This window comes from Ceratotherium simum, chromosome X (assembly GCF_057802395.1).
Source record: "Ceratotherium simum simum isolate JZ-2026a chromosome X, ASM5780239v1, whole genome shotgun sequence".
NCBI classification, from domain to species: Eukaryota; Metazoa; Chordata; class Mammalia; order Perissodactyla; family Rhinocerotidae; genus Ceratotherium; species Ceratotherium simum.
Window position 1 is genome coordinate 82,403,754 of NC_141940.1, and position 21,917 is coordinate 82,425,670.

General features: G+C 36.5%; 1 protein-coding gene across 1 annotated transcript in view; it reads right to left on the reverse strand.

Moving 5' to 3' along the window:
• The window catches only part of FAAH2 (fatty acid amide hydrolase 2), a 201,152-nt gene that overhangs the window by 165,788 nt on the left and 13,447 nt on the right, over positions 1-21,917 (reverse strand). Inside the window, 1 exon segment of the mRNA XM_087426432.1 lies at positions 13,565-13,701. Within this exon segment, the coding sequence (XP_087282558.1) occupies positions 13,565-13,701 (137 nt within the window).

Below are 21,917 nucleotides of genomic sequence, written 5' to 3' on the forward strand. Positions count from 1 at the left end.
TTGTAGTTTTGATTTGCATTTCCCTGATAGTTAGTGATTTTGAACATCTTTTCATGTGTCTGTTGGCCATCTGTATATCTTCTTTGGAGAAATGTCTGTTCAGGTCTTTTGCCCATTTATTAATTGGGTTTGTAGGTTTTTTGTTGGTGAGATGCATGAGTTCTTTACATATTTTGGAGATTAAGCCCTTATCAGAAGTATGGTTTGCAAATATCTTCTCCCAATTGTTAGGTTGTCTTTTCGTTTTGTTGATGGTTTCCTTTGCTGTGCAGAAGCTTTTTAGTTTGATGTAGTCCCATTTGTTTATTTTTTCTATTGCTTCTCTTGCCCGGTCAGACGTGGTGTTTGAGAAGATGTTGCTAAGACGGATTTCGGAGAGCGTACTGCCTATGTTTTCTATTCCATTGATCTCTGTGTCTGTCGAAAGACCAGAAATAAACCTACACATCTATGGACAGCCAATCTTTGACAAAGGAGCCAAGAACATAGAATGGAGAAAACAAATTCTCTTCAACAAATGGTGCTGAGAATACTGGACAGCCACATGCAAAAAAAATGAAAGTAGACCCTTACCTTACACCATACACAAAAATTAACTCCAAATGGATTGAAGCCTTGAATTTAAGACCTGAAACTATGAAACTTCTAGAAGAAAAAATAGGCCGTACGTTCTTCGACATCGGTCTTAGCAAACCATACATCTGATAAGGGCTTAATCTCCAAAATATATAAAGAACTCATGGATCTCAACAACAAAAAAACTACCAACCCAATTAAAAAATGGGCAAAAGACCTGAAAGACATTTCTCCAAAGAAGATATACAGATGGCCAACAGACACATGAAAAGATGTTCAAAGTCATTAACTACCAGGGAAATGCAAATCAAAACCACAATGAGCTATCACTTCATGCCCATCAGAATGGTTATAATTAACAAGACAGGATACAACATGTGTTGGAGAAGATGTGGAGAGAAAGGAACTCTCATACACTGCTGGTGGGAGTGCAAACTGGTGCAGCCACTATGGAAAACAGTATGAAGATTCCTCAAAAAATTAAGGATAGAAGTACCATATGACCCAGATATTCCACTGCTGGGTATTCATCCAAAGAACTTGAAAACACCAATGCGTAAAGATACACACACCCCTGTGTTCACTGCAGCTTTATTCACAATAGCCAAGACTTGGAAGCAACCTAAGTGCCCATCAAGGGACGAATGGATAAAGAAGATGTGGTATATATACACAATGGAATACTATTCAGCCATAAGAAATGATTAAATCCAGCCATTAGTGACAGCATGGATGGACATTGAGGGTATTATGCAAAGTGAAATAAGTCAGAGGGAGAAGGTCAAATACCATATAATTTCCCTCGTTAAGTAGTAGATAATAAGAACAACAAACAAACACACAGAGACAGAGATTGGATTGGTGGTTACCAGAGGGGACGGGGGGAATGAGGAGGGCGAATGGGATAATGCGGCACAAGTGTGTGGTGATGGGTTGTAATTAGTATTTAGGTGGTGAACATGATATAATCTATGCTGAAATAGAATTATAATGATGTACACCTGAAATTTATGCAATGTTATAAACCAATGTTACTGCAATAAACAAAAAATTCAAAAATAAATAAATAAATAAAGGTAAAAACTTACAATGTATAGTAAATAAACCCTAGAGATCTAAAGACAGTATAGTGAATATTATCAACAACATGTGTTATAGTCATTAAAGTTGCTAAGAGACTAGAACTTAATTATTCCAACCACTAAAAAGAAACTGTAATTATGTAATGTGATAAAAGGTGTTAATTATCGCTACAATGGCAATCATATCATAATATATAAAGGTACTAAATTAACATATACACCTTAAATTTACATTATATGTCACATATATTTCAATAAGAAAGAATGATTCCTCTCCTGTAAAAATTTAACAAAATGCATGAACTTAATCTAATCATGAAGAAAAAACAGACAAACACACCTTAGGAATATTCTACAAAACAACTGGCTGGTATTCTTCAAAAATGTGAATATCATGAAAGACAAAGAAAGAATGAGAAACTGTTTCAAATTAAAGAAAACTAAAGAGTTTTACAAGTATTTCAATGTATGATCATGGATAAGATTATTGACAAGGAAAAAATCTATTAAGGACATTATTGCAACAATTAGTGTAATTGGAATATTGACTGTCAATTAGATAATAGTATTATTTCAATGTTAAATTTCTACAATTTGATAACTATGCTGTGCTTATGTAAGAATGTGTCCTTGTGCTTAAGAAACACACCACTGAATTATTTAAGTGTAAACAGGCATGATGTGTGCAACCTATGTTCAATCGTTCAGAAAAGAGAGGGAGAGAGGCTGGGGGGAAAGCAAAGAGAGAGAGAGGAAGAGTGAAAGGGAGAAAGGAGAGGGAATAGGAGAGGGAAATGAGGAGACCATCACACAGGGACAAATAAATTAAGCAAATGTGGAAAAATATTAACAATTGATGAATCTAGATAAGGAATATATTAAATTTCTTGGTGCTATTCTTGTAATTTTTGTGTACGTTTGAAATTATTTCCATTAGATTTTTTTCACCTTTACTGAGGTATAATTTACAAGTAAAATTGTATATATTTAAAGTACACAACATAATTATTTAATATACATATATAGTCAGATATTTACCACATGAAGGTAATTAGTACATCCATCATCTCACTGAGTTACTTTTATTTGTAAGAATGCTTAAGATTTACTCTCAGCAAATTTCAAGTATATGATACATTATCATTAACTATAGTCACCATGCTGTACATTGAGCTTGCTTGTACATTGTACAGCACCATGCTGATCCTCAGAGCTTATTCATCTTGTAGTCATTGACCATTCTCCCCACCTCCACCTCCTGGAAACCACCATTCTACTCTCTGTTTTTAGGAATTTGACTTTCTCTGTCTGGTTTATTTAACTTAACATAATGCCCTCAAGGTTGATCCACCTTGTCATGAATGGCAAGAATGCCTTCTTTTTTATGTATGAATAATATTTCATAATGTGTGTGAGTTTATATATCATACATTCTTTATCCATTCTACTATACACAGATACATAGGTTGTTTCCATATCTTGGCTACTGTGAATAATGCTGAAAGGCACATGGGAGTGCAGATATCTCTTCAAGATACTGATTTTGTTTCCTTCGGATGATATACCCAGATATGGAAATACTGGCTCATATGCTATTTTTATCTTTAATTTTTTTAGGAGACTCCATACTGTTTTCCATAATGGTTGTACCAATTTACATTCCCACCAACATTGTACAAAGATTCCCTTTTCTCAACATCCTCACCAAGACTTCTTATCACTCGAGTTATCAATAAGAGCCCTCTTAACAGGTGTGAGGTGATATCTCATTATGGTATGGCTTCACATTTCCTTGATGATTAGTAATATTAAGAACTTTTTCATGTACTTGTTGGCCATTTATATGTCTTCTTTGGAAAAATGTCTATTCAGGCATTTGCCCATGTTTTAATTAGATTATTTGGTTTCTTGATATTGAGTTGTATGAATTCCTTATATATTTTAGACATTAAGCTCTTATCAAGCATACAGTTTGCAAATATTTTCAACCATCCACAGATTGACTCTTCATTCTTTTATTGTTTCCTTTGCTGTGAAGAAGCATTTTAGTTTGACATAGTGCCACTTGTTTGTTTTTGCTTTTGTTTCCTGTGTTTGGTGTCATATATAAAAAACATTGCCAAGATCAAAGTCAAGGAGCTTTTGATCTACGTTTTCTTCCAGGAACTTTACACTTTTAAGTCTTACATTTAAGTCTTTAATCTATATCAAGGTAAATTTTCTGAGTTCTGTAAGGCAGAAATCCAGTTTCATTCTTTGCATGTGGATATCCAGTTTTCCCAAAATCATTTATTGAAGAGACTATCATTTCCTCATTGGGTATTCTTGGCACTCTTGTCAGAAATTAGTTGACTATATATGCGTAGGTTTATCTCTGGGCTCTTGATTGTGTTCTACTGGTCTATGTGTCTGTTTTTACGTCAGTATCATACTGTTTTGATTAAAATAGCTTTGCAACATGGTTCAAAATCAGGAAGTGTTAGGTCTCAGCATTGTTTGTCACTCTCAAAATTGCTTTAGCTCTTTGGCGTCTTTTCTAGTTCCATACAAATTCTAAGATTTTTTTTTTCTGTTTCTGTTAAAAATGCCATCAGAATTTAGATAATGATTTCACTGAATTTGCAGATCGCTTTGGCTTGCATAGTCATTATAACAATATTAATTCTTCTAATCCAAGAACATGGGATAAATTCTCATTTATTTGTGTCTTTTTCAATTTTTTCCATCAATGTCATAGTTTTCAGTATGCAGCTCATTCACCTCCTTGGTTACATTTATTCCTGGATATTTTATTATTTTTGATGCAATTGTAAATATGATTGCTTTCTCAAATTCTCTTTCAGATAGTTTGTTGTTAGTATATAGAAACACAACTGATTGTTGTATTTTGATCTTGTATCCTGCAACTTTACTGGATTTGTTTATCAGTTTTCACAGCATTTTGTGGACTCTTTAGTATTTTCTTTATGTAAGATCATGTCATCTGCAAACAAAGAAAATTTTACTTCTTCCTTTCTGATTTAGATGTCTTTTATTTCTTTTTCTTGTCTAATTGTTCTGAATAGGTTTTTCAGTACTATGTTGAATAGAAGTCTCAGGATTTGGGCCTCCTTTTCTTGTTCCTGATCTTAGAGGAAAAGCTTTTAGTTTTAAACAATTGAGTATAATGTTATCTGTGAGCTTATGATACATGGCTTTTAGTATGTCGAGGAACATTTTTTTTCTACATTTAATTTGTTGAGTTTTTTAATCATGAAAGGGTGTGGAATTTTCTCAGATTCTTTTTCTGCATCTATTGAGGCACTAATATGATTTTTATCTGTCAGTCTTTCAATGTGATGTATCACATGTATTGATTTGCTTATCTTGGACTATCCTTGTATCCCAGGGATAAATCCCATTTGTCTATGGAGTATGATCTTTTTAAAGTGCTGTTGAGTTTTGTCTGCTAGTATTTTCTTAAGGATTTGTGCATCTTTGTTCATCAGGAATATTGGCTTGTAATTTTCTTTTCTTGTAGTTCCTTGTCTGGCTTTGATATAAGGTTAATGCTGTCTTCATAAAATGTGTTTTTTTAACTGTCCCCGCCTCTTCAATTTTTGGAAGAATTTGAATAGGACTGTTGTTACATTTTCTTTAAATATTTGAAAGAAATAACGAGGAAACTCATCTGGCTCTGGACTCTTCTTTGTTGGGAGATTTTTTTTTAATTTTTTGTTTATTGCAGTAACATTGGTTTATAACATTGTAAAAATTTCAGGTGTACACCATTATACTTCAATTTTTGCATAGATTACATCATGTTCACCACCAAAATACTAATTACAACCTATCACCAAATTGGAAAGGAAGAAAAGAAACTGTCACTATTTGCAGATGACATGATTTTATATATAGAAAACCCTAAAGAATCCACCAGAAAACTTTTAGAAGTAATAAACGAATATGGTAAAGTTACAGGATACAAAATCAACATACAAAAATCAGTTGCATTTCTGTACACTAACAACGAAGTAGCAGAAAGAGAAATTAAGAACACCATCCCATTTACAATTGCAACAAAAGGAATAAAATACCTAGGAATAAACTTAACCAAAGAGGTGAAAGATCTGTACACCGAAAACTATAAAACATTTCTGAAAGAAATTGAAGTGTTGGGAGATTTTTGATTACTGACTGGATTTTCCTACCAGCTATAGGTCTGTTCAGATTTTCTATTTCTTCATGATTCAGGCTTGGTAGGTAGTATGTTTCTAGGAATTTATCCATTTCTTCTGGGTTATCCAATTTGTTGGCAATATAATTCTTCACATTAGTCTCTTATTATCCTTTGTATTTCTGTGTTATCAGTTGTAATGTCGCCTCTTTCATGTCTGAATTTATTTATTTGGGTCTCTTCTGTTTTTTTCGTAGTCTACCTAAGGTTATTTCATCTTTAAAAAAAGAGAAAAATTAAAAAATAATTTTTATCTTTCAGAAAAAACAGCTTTTGCATTCACTGACCTTGTCTATTATTTCATAAGTCTCTATTTCATTTATTGCTGCTTTGACCTTTATTATTTTCTTCCTTCTGCTAACCTTGGGATTAGTTTGTTGTTCTTTTTCTATTTTGATAAGGTTTAAAGTTAGGTTGTTTATTTGAGCTCTCTCTTTTCTCTTAATGTAGGCATGTATTGCTATAAACTTCCCTCTTAGAAATTATTTTTTATGCATTCCATAAGTTTTGGTATGTTATGATTCCTTTTTCATTTGTCTCAATGTTTTTTTAAACTTTTTAAAAATTTTTTCATTGACCCATTGGTTGTTTAGAGGTGTGGTGTTTAATTTCCACATGTTTGCAAATTCTCCAGCTTTCCTTCTTCTTGGTTTCTAATTTTATACCATTGAGGTTGGAAAAGATACTTGATATGATTTCAATCTTCTTAAGTTTGTTAAGACTTCCTTTGTGACCTAACATATTATCTATCCTGGAGAATAGTCCATGTGTGGTTGAGAACAATGTGTATTCTGCTATTGTTGGATTGAGTGTTCTATGTCTGTTAGGTCCAACTGGTATAAAGTTAGTTCAAGTCCATTATATTCTTATTAATTTTCTGACTGAATGACCTATCTATTTTTGAAATTGTGGTATTGAAGTCCCTACATTATTTCTTGCTTACTATTCTGTGTTTCAGATTGGTTAATAGTTGATTCATATATTTAAGTGCTCTGATTTCAGGTGCATATCTTTTAATAATTGTTGTATCCTCTTGATAAAATGACCACTTTATCATAAAATGACTTTCTTTGTCTCTTGTTACACTTTTTGATATAAAGTGCTTTTATCCAATATAAATATAAACACTCTTGATCTTTTGGTTTTCATTAACATGAACTACGTTTTCCAGACTTTCACTTTCAAACTTTGTGTCTCCTTGAGGCTAAAGTGAGTCTTGTGTAGGCAACATATTGTTGGGTCTTGTTTTTTATTCATTAGGCCACTCTGTGTCTCTTTTTCACAACTCCACATACATTACAGAGTGGTCATCAGATCCATTCACTGATATAAAACTTTTCTCAACATAGCACGCATCTCCAACAAACATCTGTTTTAAAGTGTTCTTAAACATTTCTATATATGCATTCCAGAATGTCCATCATATTCATTTCCTGAAATAACACTGTTCTTAACGTAGCAAGCAAGTAGCACTATTACAAACATTTTTAACATGTGTTCTTAAACATTACTCTGTGTGTATTATACTCTATGTCTTTTGATTGGATAATTCAAAGTAATTATTGATAGGTAAGGACATAATATTGCCATCTCCTTAATAGTTTTCTGGCTCTTTTGGACTTTCTTTAATCTCTCTCCTCTCTTGCTCTCTTCTTTTCTGATTTGATGATATTCCACAGTGGCAGACTTATATATTGTGTTCTTTATCTTTTGTGTATCTACCGTGGGCTTTTGCTTTGTGATTAACATGAGGTTTACATAAAACATCTTATAATTATAAGTCTATTTTAATCTGATAACAACTTATCTGTGATGGCATACAAACATCCTACACTTTTACTCCGCTCAACATTTTATATTTTTGATGTCACAATTTGTATGTTTTCATATTGTGTATCCATTAGCAAATTATTGTAACTTTAATTATTTGAAAAATATCTGTCTTTCAACATTTATACTAGAGTTAAGTGATTTAAACACCACCATTAAAGTATTAGAAGAATCTGAATTTGATTATACTTATATCTACCAATTAGTTTTATATTTTCATATGTTTTCATGTTACCAGTCAACGTCCTTTCATTTGAGCTCAAAGAACTCCCTTTAGGATTTCTTGTAAGACAGGTCTAGTGGTGATGAACTCTCTCAGTTTTTGTTCATCTGGGAAAGTCTTTATCTCTCCATCATTTTTTGGTGAGGAAGATCAGCCCTGAGCTAACATCTGATGCCAATCCTCCTCTTTTTTGCTAAGATTGGCCCTGGGCTAACATCCATGCCCATCTTCCTCCACTTTATATGGGATACCACCACACCATGGCTTGACAAGCAGTGCATCAGTGCGCACTCGAGATCCGAACCTGTGAACCCTGGGCCGCCGAAGCGGAGCCTGTGCACTTAGCCACTGCGCCGCCAGGCAGGCCCCCTCTCCTTCATTTTTGAAGAACAGCTTTTCAGGGTAGGGTAGTTGGCAAGAGGTTGGAAGTTTTTTTCTTTCAGCACATTGTATTTATCATCCCTCTCTCTCCTGACATCTAAGATTTCCAATGAAAACTCTGCTGCTAGACTTATGGGAGTTCCCTTGATTGAGATGAATTTTTTTCCTCTTGCTGCTTTCAAAATTCTCTCTTTGTTTTCTGCTCTTTCTTTTTGTATTTATTGAGGTCACTCATATTGAGGTTTACACCACTGCGTAAATTTCAGGTGTCCATCATTATATTTCAGCTTCTGTATAGATGGCATCATGTTCACAACCAAAGGTCTAGTTTTCATCTGTCACCATACATATGTGCCCCTTTACATTTTTTGCCCTCACCCCATCTCCTTCCCCTCTGGTAACCATAAACCTGTTTTCCATGTCTATGTGTTTGTTTGTTTATCATCCACATATGAGTGAAATCACATGGTACCTGCCTTTCTCTGTCTGACTTAATTCACTTAACATACTAGCTTCAAGGTTCATCCACGCTGTTGCAAATGGCAGTTTCATCTTTTTTTATGGCTTAGCATTATTCCATTGTATCACTAACAACAAACTAGCAGAATAGAAATCAACAATACAATCCTATTTACAATCACAACAAAAACAATAAAATACCTGGGAAGAAATTTAACCAAGGAAGTAAAAGACCTACTCACTGAAAACTATAAAACAATATTAAAAGAAATTGAAGACAACATAAAGAAATGGAAAGATGTTCCGTGCTCATGGATTGGAAGAACAAACATAGTTAAAATACCAATATTACCTAAAGCAATCTACACATTCAATGCAAGAACAATCAGAATCCCAATAACATTTTTCATGGAAATAGAAGAAAGAATCCTAGAATTTATATGGAACAACAAAAGACACTGAGTAGCCAAAGGAATCCTGAGAAAAAAGAACAAAGCTGGAGGTATCACACTCCCTGAATTCAAAATATACTACAAAGTTGTGGTAATCAAAACAGCAAGGTACTAGCATGAAAACAGATAGATACACAGATCAATGTAACAGAACTGAGAGCCCTGAAGTAAAGGCACACATCTATGGACAGCTTATTTTCAACACAAGAGCTAAGAACATACAGTGAAGAATGGAAAGTCTCTTCAATACATGGTGTTGGGAAAACTGGACAGCCACATGCAAAAGAATGAAAGTAGACCATTATCTTTCACCATACACAAAAATTAACTCAAAATAGATTAAAGAGTTGAATGTAAGACTTGAAACCATAAAACTCCTTGAAGAACATATAGGCAGTATGTTCTTACCATTGGTCTTAGCAGTATCTTTTTTAATATCATGTCATCTCAGGGAAGGGAAACAAAAGAAAAAGTCAACAAATGAGACTACATAAAACTAAAAAGCTTCTGCATGGCAAAACAAACCATTAATGAAATGAAAAGACAACCCACCACCTGGGAGAAAATATTTGCAAATCATATACCTGGTAAGGGGTTAATTTCCAAAATATATAAAGAACTCCTACATCTCAACAAGAAAAAAATGAACAACCTGATCAAAAAATGGTCAAAGAATATGAACAGACATTTTTCCAAAGAAGATACATAGATGGCCAACCGGTACATGAAAAGACATTCAACATCACTAATTATTAGGGAAATGCAAATCAAAACTACAATGAGATATCACCTCACGCCAGTCAGAAAGGCTATAATTAACAAGACAGGAAACAACAAGTGTTGGAGAGGATGTGGAGAGAAGGGAACTCTCATACACTGCTGGTGGGAGTGCAAACTGGTGCAGCCACTATGGAAAACAGTATGAAGACTTCTCAAAAAATTAAAAATAGAAGTACCATATGATCCAGCTATTCCATTTCTGGGTATTTATCCAAAGAATAAGGAAAACACTAATTCAAAAAGATATAGATACTTCTCTGTTCATTGCAGCATTGTTCACAATAGCCAAGGCTTGGAAGCAACCTTAAGTGCCCATCAACGGATGAATGGATAAAGAAGATGTGTTTTCTTCATTTTTGACAGTTGTATTATAATATGTCTTAGTTAAGCCCTCTTTGGACTGTTCCTTTATGGAGACCTATGAGCTTCCTGTACCTGCATGTCCATATTTTTCAACAGATTTGGGAAGTTTTCAGCCATTATATCTTTAAATAATCTTTCTGTCACTTTCTTTTACATTCTTTTACTTGTGGTAGTTTTATAATATAAATATTGTCTTTGCTTGATGGTGTCCCGTAATTCATGTAGGCTTTCTTTACTCTTTTTTCATTCTTTTTTTGCCTCTGACTGTATAATTTCAAAGGATACATCATCAAGTTCACATATTCTTCAGATTGATTGAGTCTGCTGTTGATGTCTTCTATTGCATTTTTCATTTCATTGAATGTATTCTTCAGATCCACGGTTTTTTTGGTTCTTTTTTTATGATTTCTTTCTCTGTTGAAACTCTCATTTTGTTCATGTATTGTTTTTCTAATTTTGTTGAGTTGTCTGTATTCTGCTGTAGCTCACTGAGCTTCCTTAAAACAATTATTTTGAATTGTTTGTCTGAAAAATCCATAGATCTCCATCTCTTTGGGGTCTGTTACCAGAAAATCATTGTGCTCCTTTGATGATGTCATGTTTCTTTGAGTCTTCATTTACTTGAAGTCTTGTGGTACTGTCTTTGCATTTGTGGAATTACCACATCCAGTCCTTACTGACTGGCTTCAAGAGATACCTGCACCTGTCAGTGTGCCTTGGGATTCTGAGGCTTTCTCAGACATTTTGAACAAAGTGCCAACTGTAGACTTCTTATTCCCTCTTAGAGGGAAATTATTAAGATTGCATGCCTTCTCTTGATTTCGCAAATCCAGCCTGGGTGCTAAGAGCCTCCAATTTGTTTTCCCTAGGGTAGTGCCCTGAAATGCTCAAGTTTGTGAAACTTTACCTAATTCTGCAGTCAGGCTGCCTTTCTGCGTTTGTTGCTAACCATCTGCAATGTCTTGCTATCACAGTATGTGGGAGTGTGCACTGGGAGCCAGCCACATGGGAGTGGGAAGGAGGTGTGGATGAGATGTAAAGAACATTGGGTGTGCCCTTGGGCCAGTTGGGAGGGGACTGCAGATGAGGCATCTTCAGGAGTTCATAGACAGGCTTCCTGATGGAGTCTGTATGGTTTGGTAGGAAAAACTGAGATGTGGTTAGTAGTAATTATTTGCTGTGCTCTGAGCCCTGGCTACTATGTTTCCAGCCTCTCCCAGTGCCTACACCTTGCTGATCACTTCAGTAATCTGAATGATGTAAGAAAGAATGGGTCTCTTGAACAGCATCCCACATGGCTGGGGAAGCCATGCACTCCCTCACATGCTCCCATTTCCCCCATTTCAGAAATCACAGGCTGCAAGGATCTCTCTTGTTGCTGACCCTTGCTGCCTTGGGGGATGAGTGATGTGGGTAAAGAGAAACTGTTCCTCTTACCCTTTTCAATGCATCTATTTTCAGAATTTTTTGCTCCAAAGGTGTGCTGGAACTTTTCTGCTGGACTCCTGGATTCCCACAAAGGTACTCTAGTCTTTCAGTGACTGCCTAAATCAACATTCTGTGGGGGCACAACAGTAGAAAACTCCTGTTCTGCCATCTTGATGGTGTAACTCTCAGATAAGTTTAAAATTTTTAAAAAATAGATTCAAGGTCACACAGCCAAGAAAAGGGAGAACCAAAATTAAATTACAAGTTTGTGTGACTCCAAAGTCTTTTTTTTATTCTACTGTGCTCCCTCTCAATTTTGAGAGAAGTAAAGGTTATAGGTTTAAGATAATCCTCCAACTTCTTTATTTACCCCACTTTTTAAAAATCAGCTTTAATGTGCTTGTACCTTGTGACTTTACCAAACTAGTCAATTAGTTCTAGCATTTTCACTGTTGTTAAACCGACCTTGCATTCCTTTGATAAATTCCACTTAGTCATATCATATAATTGTTTTAAGATGTTCCTGGTTTCATTTTTAAATTATTTCTGTTGAGGATTTTTGCACCTACATTCATGAGGGACATTGGTCTCTAGTTCTATTTTTGTGTTCCCTCCTCCTTTATTTTCTAGAAGAGTTTTTGAAGTATTTGACATTATTTCTTCATTAAATATTTGATAAAATTTATAGTGAAGTCATCTGAGTCTGGGTTTTCTTTGTGGGGAGATTTTTGAGTACTAAATCAATCTCATTACTTGCTATATGTCTATTCATATTTTCCTTTTTTTTGAGTCTGTTTTGTTTATTTCTGTCTCTCTAGGAATCTTTCCATTTATTTACGTTGTCTAACTTGTTTATATGATGTTGTTCCTATTATTAACTTGTAATCCCTTTAAGATGAAAACTGTACTCATGCCATATCTTTCTTTTTTGATTTTACTAATTTTTATTTTCTTGCTTCTTTTTTTTTGGTTAGTGTAGCTAAAAATTTGTGAAATTTGTTGATCTTTTCAAACCAACTTTTGGTTTCGTTGATTTTACCTATTTGTTTTAGTGTTTTCTATCTCACTGATTTCCACTTTAATCTTTATTGTTTCCTTCCTTTCTACTTGGTTTAGGTTTAGTTTGCTCTCCTTTTCCCCATTGCTATGGTGGAAACTTAGGGTATTGATTTTAAATCTTTCTTTTCATCAAATATACTCACCCAAAGATATAAATTTCCCTCTAAGCACTTCTTTAGTTGCATCCCATAAGTTTTGGTATGTTGTTCTTTTGTTTCTTTTCAGTTCAGAAGTTCCCTTTTGATATTTTCTTTGACCCATGAGTTATTTAGAAGTATATTGTTTAATTTCCAAACATTTTGGATTTTCAATTACTTTTGAGGCCAGCCAAAAGTTATAAAATAAGAATTGCATTATAGAGAAATCACCTGCTCTTATCAGAGTCCCAGCTTGGCTTTAGTCAAGCTAGTTTAGGTTCATGAGCTTCAATTTATTTATTTGAAAAATGAGATAATAATATAATTTTTATAATTGCTTGAGGATTAATGGACAATGAGCATAGCCCCTCATATGCCATACAGGTCTAACAGATGATGGCCATTATTGTTTCTCTTCTAATGGAACTTGCAGAATACTTCCCTTCATTTCGAAACTGATGAAGCTTGTATTAGTGTTCCAGTTTGATAACATGTTTTTCAGTTTATAAGTTGAGAAAAATATGCCATTTGTGAGTTGAATCCATGTATGTAAAGAAAGAAAATAGAAAGAACAGTACCTTGTAGCTGGAAAGCTTCCTTGACTGTCAAAGGAACCCAAAACAAGGGCCACTTTTTTTCCAGGGTGGCTTCATCTTCCTGCTTCTTTGCAAGTTTTTTATCTACAGCATGAGCTTCCTTCCTGGCTGCCTCAAACCTATAAAGAAATGAAAGGGAGCTACATAAAACACATAAGGTTGCCATCTTCCCAACTTTACTAAAGAACATGGATTGACACCTTGAAATTAATGTACTTGTCAAGAGCCTTATAAAGCTGACCCTTTGAGCCAGTGAGTCTCCATTTAGGAATTCAGCAAAAGTACAATAATCCAATATACTAACAAAAATACATACAGAAAGATGGTCAGTGCATCATTATTTATATTGGAAAAAATGTGAAAGCAACCTGTCACCAAATTAATTATTATAGCTATCTATTATGGACAACTGTATAGTCAATAATAGTGGTGTTTCCTAAAAGTTTTTACTGCATTTTGAAAATTCTTATGATGTAAAGTGATTTAATTTAAACACGAAGAGAAGATTACAATGTTATATTCCTAGTATAATCTCTATAATGTGAAAAAATGGACATGTATTTGTAAACAAACCAAATGTTAGCGGTGAATAATCACTATTTTGGTGCAAAGATTATGATTTTTTGTAATTTATTTTTGTTTTTATTTTGTCTTTTTCAGATGTTTTGTAATAAACACATATTACAGCAATGCTCAGAAACATACAATTAAATCAATACGCCTAAAATAACACAGTTGGAGTGTGTGTGGCAATACAATCACTAAATTATAAAATGCCAATGGAATTTCTCAATATCTCAAACAATAACTTTTCAAAAGAAGAATTTTAAATCCTCTAAATAAATTATCATGTGACTTAAAAAATAACTTTAATAAATTTGAGCTCACTGGAAGTAGCAATGATGTTTATTAATTACTTCAACAAATATTCAAAGTATTCAAACAAAAATAAGTATGATTAAAGTCTACATCTTCAAGATGAGCAAAAATTCTGGAGTTCTCATTTTCTACTTCTGTAATCTATGCAAGTTCTTTTATCTCACTGGGTTTCAGCTGCCTCAGTTGTAAATTTGGGATGTCTACATAGGAAGGGTGGCTGTGAGGATGCAATGAAACAATGGATGCAAAGTATTTTCGGGACTGCCTAAGGAGGATTTATCACTGTCAAGTTTATAAGACAATATGCCAGAAAAGGAAGAAACATGAGTTCTAGATTGTGCCAAGATAATAGATGATGATGATGATGATAGTTAACAATCATTGATATGTGCCAGGCACTGCTCTAAACACTATACAGTTGCTCAAACTTAACAATCATGTTAGGTAGGTGCCATTATTATGCACAATCTACACATGAGGAAAGTTAGACTCTGAGACGTTAAGAATTGTGCCCAGGATCACACAGCTAATAAATAACATAACCATAATTTTATATCAAGGTTTAGTTGGTTCTGAAGCCTAAGAACACAGACTCTAGACCTGACTTGTTCAATATTGTAGCAATAAGCCACATGTTTCTATTGAGTATTTGAAAAGTGACCAGTGAAATATGTTGAAATTATAATGTTTTTGACATAGCCAAACAATACATATTACTAAAATTAATTTGACCTGTTTCTTTTTATTTTTTTTAATTTGGTTATTAGCATATTCAAAATTACATGTGTGGTTCACATTTTATTTCTTTTGTACAGTAATGATCTACAGAAAGAATACATAGATTTTTATCCCAGCTCCACTCTTTACTGTGTCTCCTTAGGCATGTCACCTAAACTTTCTCTATTTCAGTTTCCTCATATGAATAACAAAACTAATAATATTTACCTCACAGGATTGTTAATATGATTTAACAAGTTAACACATTTGTAGACACTTACAGTAGTGCCTGGAACACTGAAGTACTGAAATGTTAACTAGTATTGATATTATTAATTCTTCTTATTAAAGAGAAAGGGAACCCCAAACAGACTTTGGTTGTACATAAAGAAAGTCAGAAGTATGTGAAGCTGGGGATTACCACTCTCCGTAAATAAAAGTGCTTTCAGTTACCAATTCAGAGAGATTTGAGAACCTAAGACCAGCATCTCCAATAGGCAGAAAACTGTAACCTCAGTAAAGCACCCACATTCCTAAGACTACTACTTTTTGAAAGCTTCTCTGGATGTGACGCCCTATACAAAGCAGAAACAGAAGAGCCTGTAGACTTGCATTTAGGGAAGGTCAGGAAAAAGGACCTCAAGTCACAATATCCAAGACTAGAAAAAGGAGGACCCAGATAGAGATGGACACTAGAAGGAGGCAACATCTAAAGGAAACATTTTGTGACTAGCAGGTGAAAATAACTCAGGAAACTGGTCTTGAACTAGAAGGACCCTTCAGATGGTAGTAAAAAGACCCAGGTGGAGTAACAAGCAGTTATGTGTGGGAGAGAGGCATTAGATGAAGCCAGAAAACTAAGGATTGCCAGACCATGAAGGGCCCTTACATGGAATGCATAGGAGGTGGAAGATTGAAATGGTTAAAGCAGGAAAGTGACATGATCTATTTTATGATTTAGACTCCCTTTGGCTTTTGCAAGGTAAAAAATATGGAAGGGGTCAAAACTGGAAGCATGAAGAATACTGCAGGCAAAATGATGGCAGTTGGAACCAATGTGTCTCCTGTTGGGATGGAGAAAAGTGGAGAGCTATTTAGATGATAGCATATATTGAGAGAGCTATTTAGAAGGGAGAATTAATAGAGAATGTTAGGAAATTAGAGTGTGAGAGGTGAAGAACTGGGAAAAATCAAGTTTATTTTTCAGTTTTCTGGCTTACATGACTTGGTAGATGATGGTACCATTCATTGAGACAAAAAATATAGAGAAAGAGGGAAGGTGATGGGTTCAATTTTAATTATTTCCATTTTTGTGGTGCCGACAGGACATCTAGTTGGAGATATCAAGTAGGCAGATGTATATAAGGGAATGGAGCTTAGAGGAAAGGTCTCGAAGTTATCATTCTACAAACAGTATTTGAAGTCATGGAAGATAGAGGCCAAATGTATTTATAATTATATGTATAAAATATAAATAAATATATGCATGAAATTCTAAAATCAAACTTTAAGGAAGAATAAAATGTATTTATATGTATAACAGGTAAATAATAAAATAACAGAAGAGAGCTATTCTAGAGGAGTGACATCAGCAAGATGACAGAGTAGGAGATACCAGCATTTATCATCCTACAAAAAACAACAGACAGCTATCTATGAAACAAAATAGCCCTAGGACAACTAAAGAGTCCAATTAAGAAACTACAGCAACACAGTGGAGAAAAAAAGACAATCAAGCAGAAAGGATTGCTGGAAAGACCAGCTTAGGGGAAACATCTGAAGACTGCTAAGAACAAAGAAGGGTAGAGGCTATCTGAATCAGCCATGCAGGGGATGCCATGGTGGTCCTCAATGGACTTCTCTGTAGAGGACTTCAGCAGACTTTTCCACTGAGAAAATCAATAACCCCCATCACAGCCATGGACTCCCTGAAGCTTTCACAGCAAGGAATCCCGTAGTGTTCGTCAGCACAGACTACAACAGATGCTCTGCAGGGGGCACAAGGAGCTTTTACCGCTGAGGTAATTAATAGCCATCAGCAACATGAACCCTCCATAGAGGGAAACACTGCTGTATCTTCCCCAAAAGAAAGCTGCTGTTGCACTGCCCTGGAAGCAGGGATGCCAGCTCCCCAACACCACGCACGCCTCAGACCTCAGAGCAATGGCTGCTCTGTGTGCACCTGCACTTCAGACACCAGCTCCACGGCCACTCTACACACATCCATGGTCCAGACCTCAACTCTGCAGCTACTTTGCAAGTGCCTGCATTCTAAACCCCAACTTCACAGCCTGATCTATGAGCATCCACATCTCAGGCACCAGAGACACCACTGGTCCAGGCTGGAGAAAGACCAGGACTTCAGAGGCACTGTCTGTCCACATTCACCCACACTTCAAAACCAGGCTCTATGGCTGCTCTGCATGCACCCACATGTCAAACACCAGAGTTACTGCTACGGCAGAGTGCCACTGTCACAGACTCCTGAAGCAGTATTTCTCTACAAGCATTCATGCTTGAGAATCTGACTCCGTGGTAGCTCCATGTGAGCACATGCAACAGGCACTGGAGCCACCACCACTGTGAGAGAGCCTGAGAGCTATGACCAGTGCCAAGAGGGATCCCTTCAGTAAGGGCATCTCTCATGAGACAAAAAGAAATCAGGATGGCCCCAGCAGCCCTCACCACCACTGCAGACATCTACAGCCTTAGCCACTGAGGATTCATGCAATCTTCACTGACACTGACCTCAGCTAACAAAACTGCACAGAGACTATGCCACAGGGATTTCCCTGGGGCCAAAACCTCCACACTCCATCCAGTTGGCTCCCACAAACCCAACAACAGATGAAGATCTTAATCCACGAAAACCAGCCTGTAAAGTCTGTAAGAGGTGATCGCACCATCAAATGTGCACATATCACCACCAGGCTAAAGAAATACAAAAAAAATCAAAGAAACAGGACATCAGCAAAAGAACAGAATAATTTTCCAGGAACTGACTGCATAGAAATGAAGATTCATGAATTATCTGAAAAGTAATTTATATAATTGTATTAAGGAAGCTCAGTGAGCTACAAGAGAGCACAGATAGGCAACTCAAGAAAATCAGGCAAAAATACTAGATAAGATCAATAAAAGCAAGAGCTGGTTTACTGAAAGATAACAATTTTTTCTTTTTTTTTTTGAGATGATTAAAAAAAAACATAGCCAGACTAAGAAAAACAAGAGACGACTCAAATAAGTAAATTCAGAAGTGAAAGAAGGGACATTACAACTGATAACACAGAAATACAAAGGATCATAGCAGACTAGTGTGAGCAACAATACAACAACTTAGGTGGCCCAGAAGAAATGGATAAATTCCTGGAAACAGGGGATGGTGTCAAGATGGTGGCATAGGCAGACTCTGAACTCACCTCCTTCCATGGACACAACAAATTTACAAATAATCCTGGAACAATTACCCCTAAGAGAGAACTTAAAACTGGATAAAAAGAAACCCCACAAAAAAAGGATGGTGCTGAGGTGGAAGAGGCAGAAATTCTTTTCTGGAGAGCAAAAAGCATCTAGCTGCGATGCTTCACAGCTGGCCAAGAGCAACCTTAAGGTATGAAGCCTTCCCTGGAGAAGTGGGAGATCTGAGTGGGGGAGTGCTACCATAATAAACACCTTTTGGACTCAGGACAACTGAGACAAGTATAACACCTGGCATTGCTGGCTATTAACTACAATGGGGAATATCCCCAGAAAAGCTATTGGACATAAGGGGGGAAAAAAGCCTACTCCTAAAAGGCCCACACACAAATTCATCTGTTTTGGAAAGCAACCTAAAATCACCAGAAGAAATGTACACAGTCCTTTGGTGAAAAGAGACTCACTTGATAGGCTCTGGGTGCATCTCAGTGAGGATGGAGAACTCAAGGGACTCAGACACTGGCAGCAGCTATTATTGTCATCTAGTAGAGGTGTGCTGACACAGATGCTGGCAGAGGTTATGGGAGTTCTTCCTTTGGCCAGTTAGTGCAGGGGCCTTCCCCACCCACTGGAGCACTGATTTAATTCACCTCAGCAAGGGCAGGCAGCCCACCCTAGGGATGGGCCCCACCCAACAGCAAGTCCTCAGGCAACTTGTGGGCCTCCATAAGAGAGTGCCTGGGACCTCTGCAAGCAGGCGAGTGGATCCACCTGTGCAGGGCAGAGCATTGTGTGTGGGGGGGTCTCTGCAGTGGGGCAACTGAGTCCACATCAGTGGCTCAGGGTGCACGCACGGGGCAGGACTGTGTTGATGGGGTGTGTGGCCCTGAAGGTGGTGGGGCCTGTCAGCTGCAGCAGACTTGTGCTTCTCAAACAGCCACATAGGGGATCGGCCCCACCTTGCAAAGCCTGAATAAATTGGGTGCTCCCATGCCTGGGGCCAGCCCCACTCAGCTGAAACCCTGAGGGAGGTGACAACAGCCTTTCTGGCCAGAGGCCTACAGCAATTGTAAGCCCTTGAAACTAGCAACCAGCCATGTTGGGGGCCTACTCACTTAACAGAAAAACAGCAACAGGAATGTGCTATTAGACCTTGCAGCCAACTGGGCTGGGGGTCCCCAGGCCCGATAAAGTGACTGAAAATGACTGTAGCAGCCACACATAGCTGAGCATCATAATCAGCCAGCCAGGGGACAGCCTAGCCTCGCTGGATACCTGCAGTAAGAACAACCATACCATAACAGAAGGACACCTGTAGCCCACACAGGGAACACCCTTGAAACACTTGGAACTGGTGATGAAAGGGAAGCACACTGCATGGCCTCATAAGGCATCTCTTATATAAGGCCAGCTCTCCAAGATTGGGAGACATAGCTGACATACCTAATACATAGATATAAGCACAGAGAAAGAGACAAAATGAGGAGACAAAAGAATACATTCCAAGTAAAGGAACAAGACAAAAGCCGAGAACAAGAGCTAAACAAAGCAGAAATACACAATCAACCTGACAGAGACTTCAAACACAGTCATAAGGATGCTTACTGACCTTGGGAGAAGAATGGATGAACTCAGTGAGAACTTCAACAAAGAATTGGAAAATATAAACAGGAACCAATCAGAAATGAAGAATACAATACTGGAAATGAAAAATTCACTAGAGGGACTCAATAGCAGAGTAGATGATACAGAAGAATGGATCAGCGACCTGGATGAAAGACTAGAGGAAATCACCCAAGCTGAACACAAAAAAGCAAAAAGAATTGAAAAGAATGAGGACAAAATAAGGGACCTCTGGGACAACATCAAGGGCACTAACATCCATGTTATAGGTGTCCCAGAAGGAGAAGAGAGACAAGGGCATAGAGAATCCATTTGAAGAAATAATAGTTGAAAAATTTCCTAATGTAAGGAAGGAAAAAGACATCCAGGTACAGGAAGCACAGAGAGCAGCAAACAAGATAAATCCAAAGAGGTCCACACTAAGACAAATTATAATTAAAATGTCAGTAATTAAAGATAAAAAGAGAATCCTGAAAGCCACAAGAGAAAGGCAACAAGTTACATACAAAGAAAACCCCATAAGAATATCAGCTGACTTCTCAACAGAAACCTTACAGGCTAGAAAGGACTGACATGATATAATTAAAGTGCTGAAAGGAAAAAACCTACAGCTAAGAATACTCTACCCAGCAAGGTTTTCAATCAGAATGGAAGGAGAGATAAAGAGTTTCCCAGACAAGCAAAAACTTAAGGTGTTTATCACCAAGAAACCAGCTTTACAAGAAATGCTAAAGGGACTTGTTTAAATGGAAAAGAGAAGACCACAAATAGGAATAAGAAAATTATCAAAAAAAAGCAATAAAATCACCATAAAAGCAAATATACAATAAAGGTAGCAGATCAACCACCTATGAAGCTAACATGAAGGTCGAAAGACAAATTACTAAAATTATCTATTTCCATGATAAGAGAATAAAGGATACAAATACACACAAAAGTGGGTAGATATGATATCAAAAACATAAAACATGGGAGGAGGGGAGTAAAGAGTAGAGTTTTGAGAATGAAGTCAAGTTAAAGAGACCATCAACATTATATAGATTGCTATTTAACTAGGTAATTATATATGAACTTCATGGTAATTAGAAACCAGAAGCCTATGATAAATACACAAAAAATAAGAGAAAGGAACCCAAATATCATTCTAAAGAAAGCCATCAAACCACAAGAGAAGAGAGCAAGAGAAGAAAGGAACAAAGAAGAACTACTAAAACACCAAGAAAAAAAGTAACAAAATGGCAGTAAGCACATACTTATCAAAAGCTACTTTAAATGACAATGGACTAAATGCTCCAATCAAAAGGCATAGCATGGCCAATTAGATAAAAAAAAAAACAAGACCCATATATATCATGCATAAAAGAGACACACTTCAGAACTAAAGGTACTAACAAATTGAAAGTGAAGGGATGGAAAAAAGATACACTATGCAAATGGCAATGAAAGGGGCCAGCCCTATGGCGTAGCACTTAAGTGCGTGTGCTCTGCTGCTGGCGTCCTGGATTCGGACCCCGGTGTGCACTGATGCACTGCTTGTCAGGCTACGCCGTGGCAGGATCCCACATAAAATGGAGGATGATCAGCACGGATGTTAGCTCTGGGCCAGTCTTCCTCGGCAAAAAAGAGGAGGATTGGCATGGATGTTAGCTCAAGCTGATCTTCCTCACCCACACACAAAAAAACACCAATGAAAAGAAAG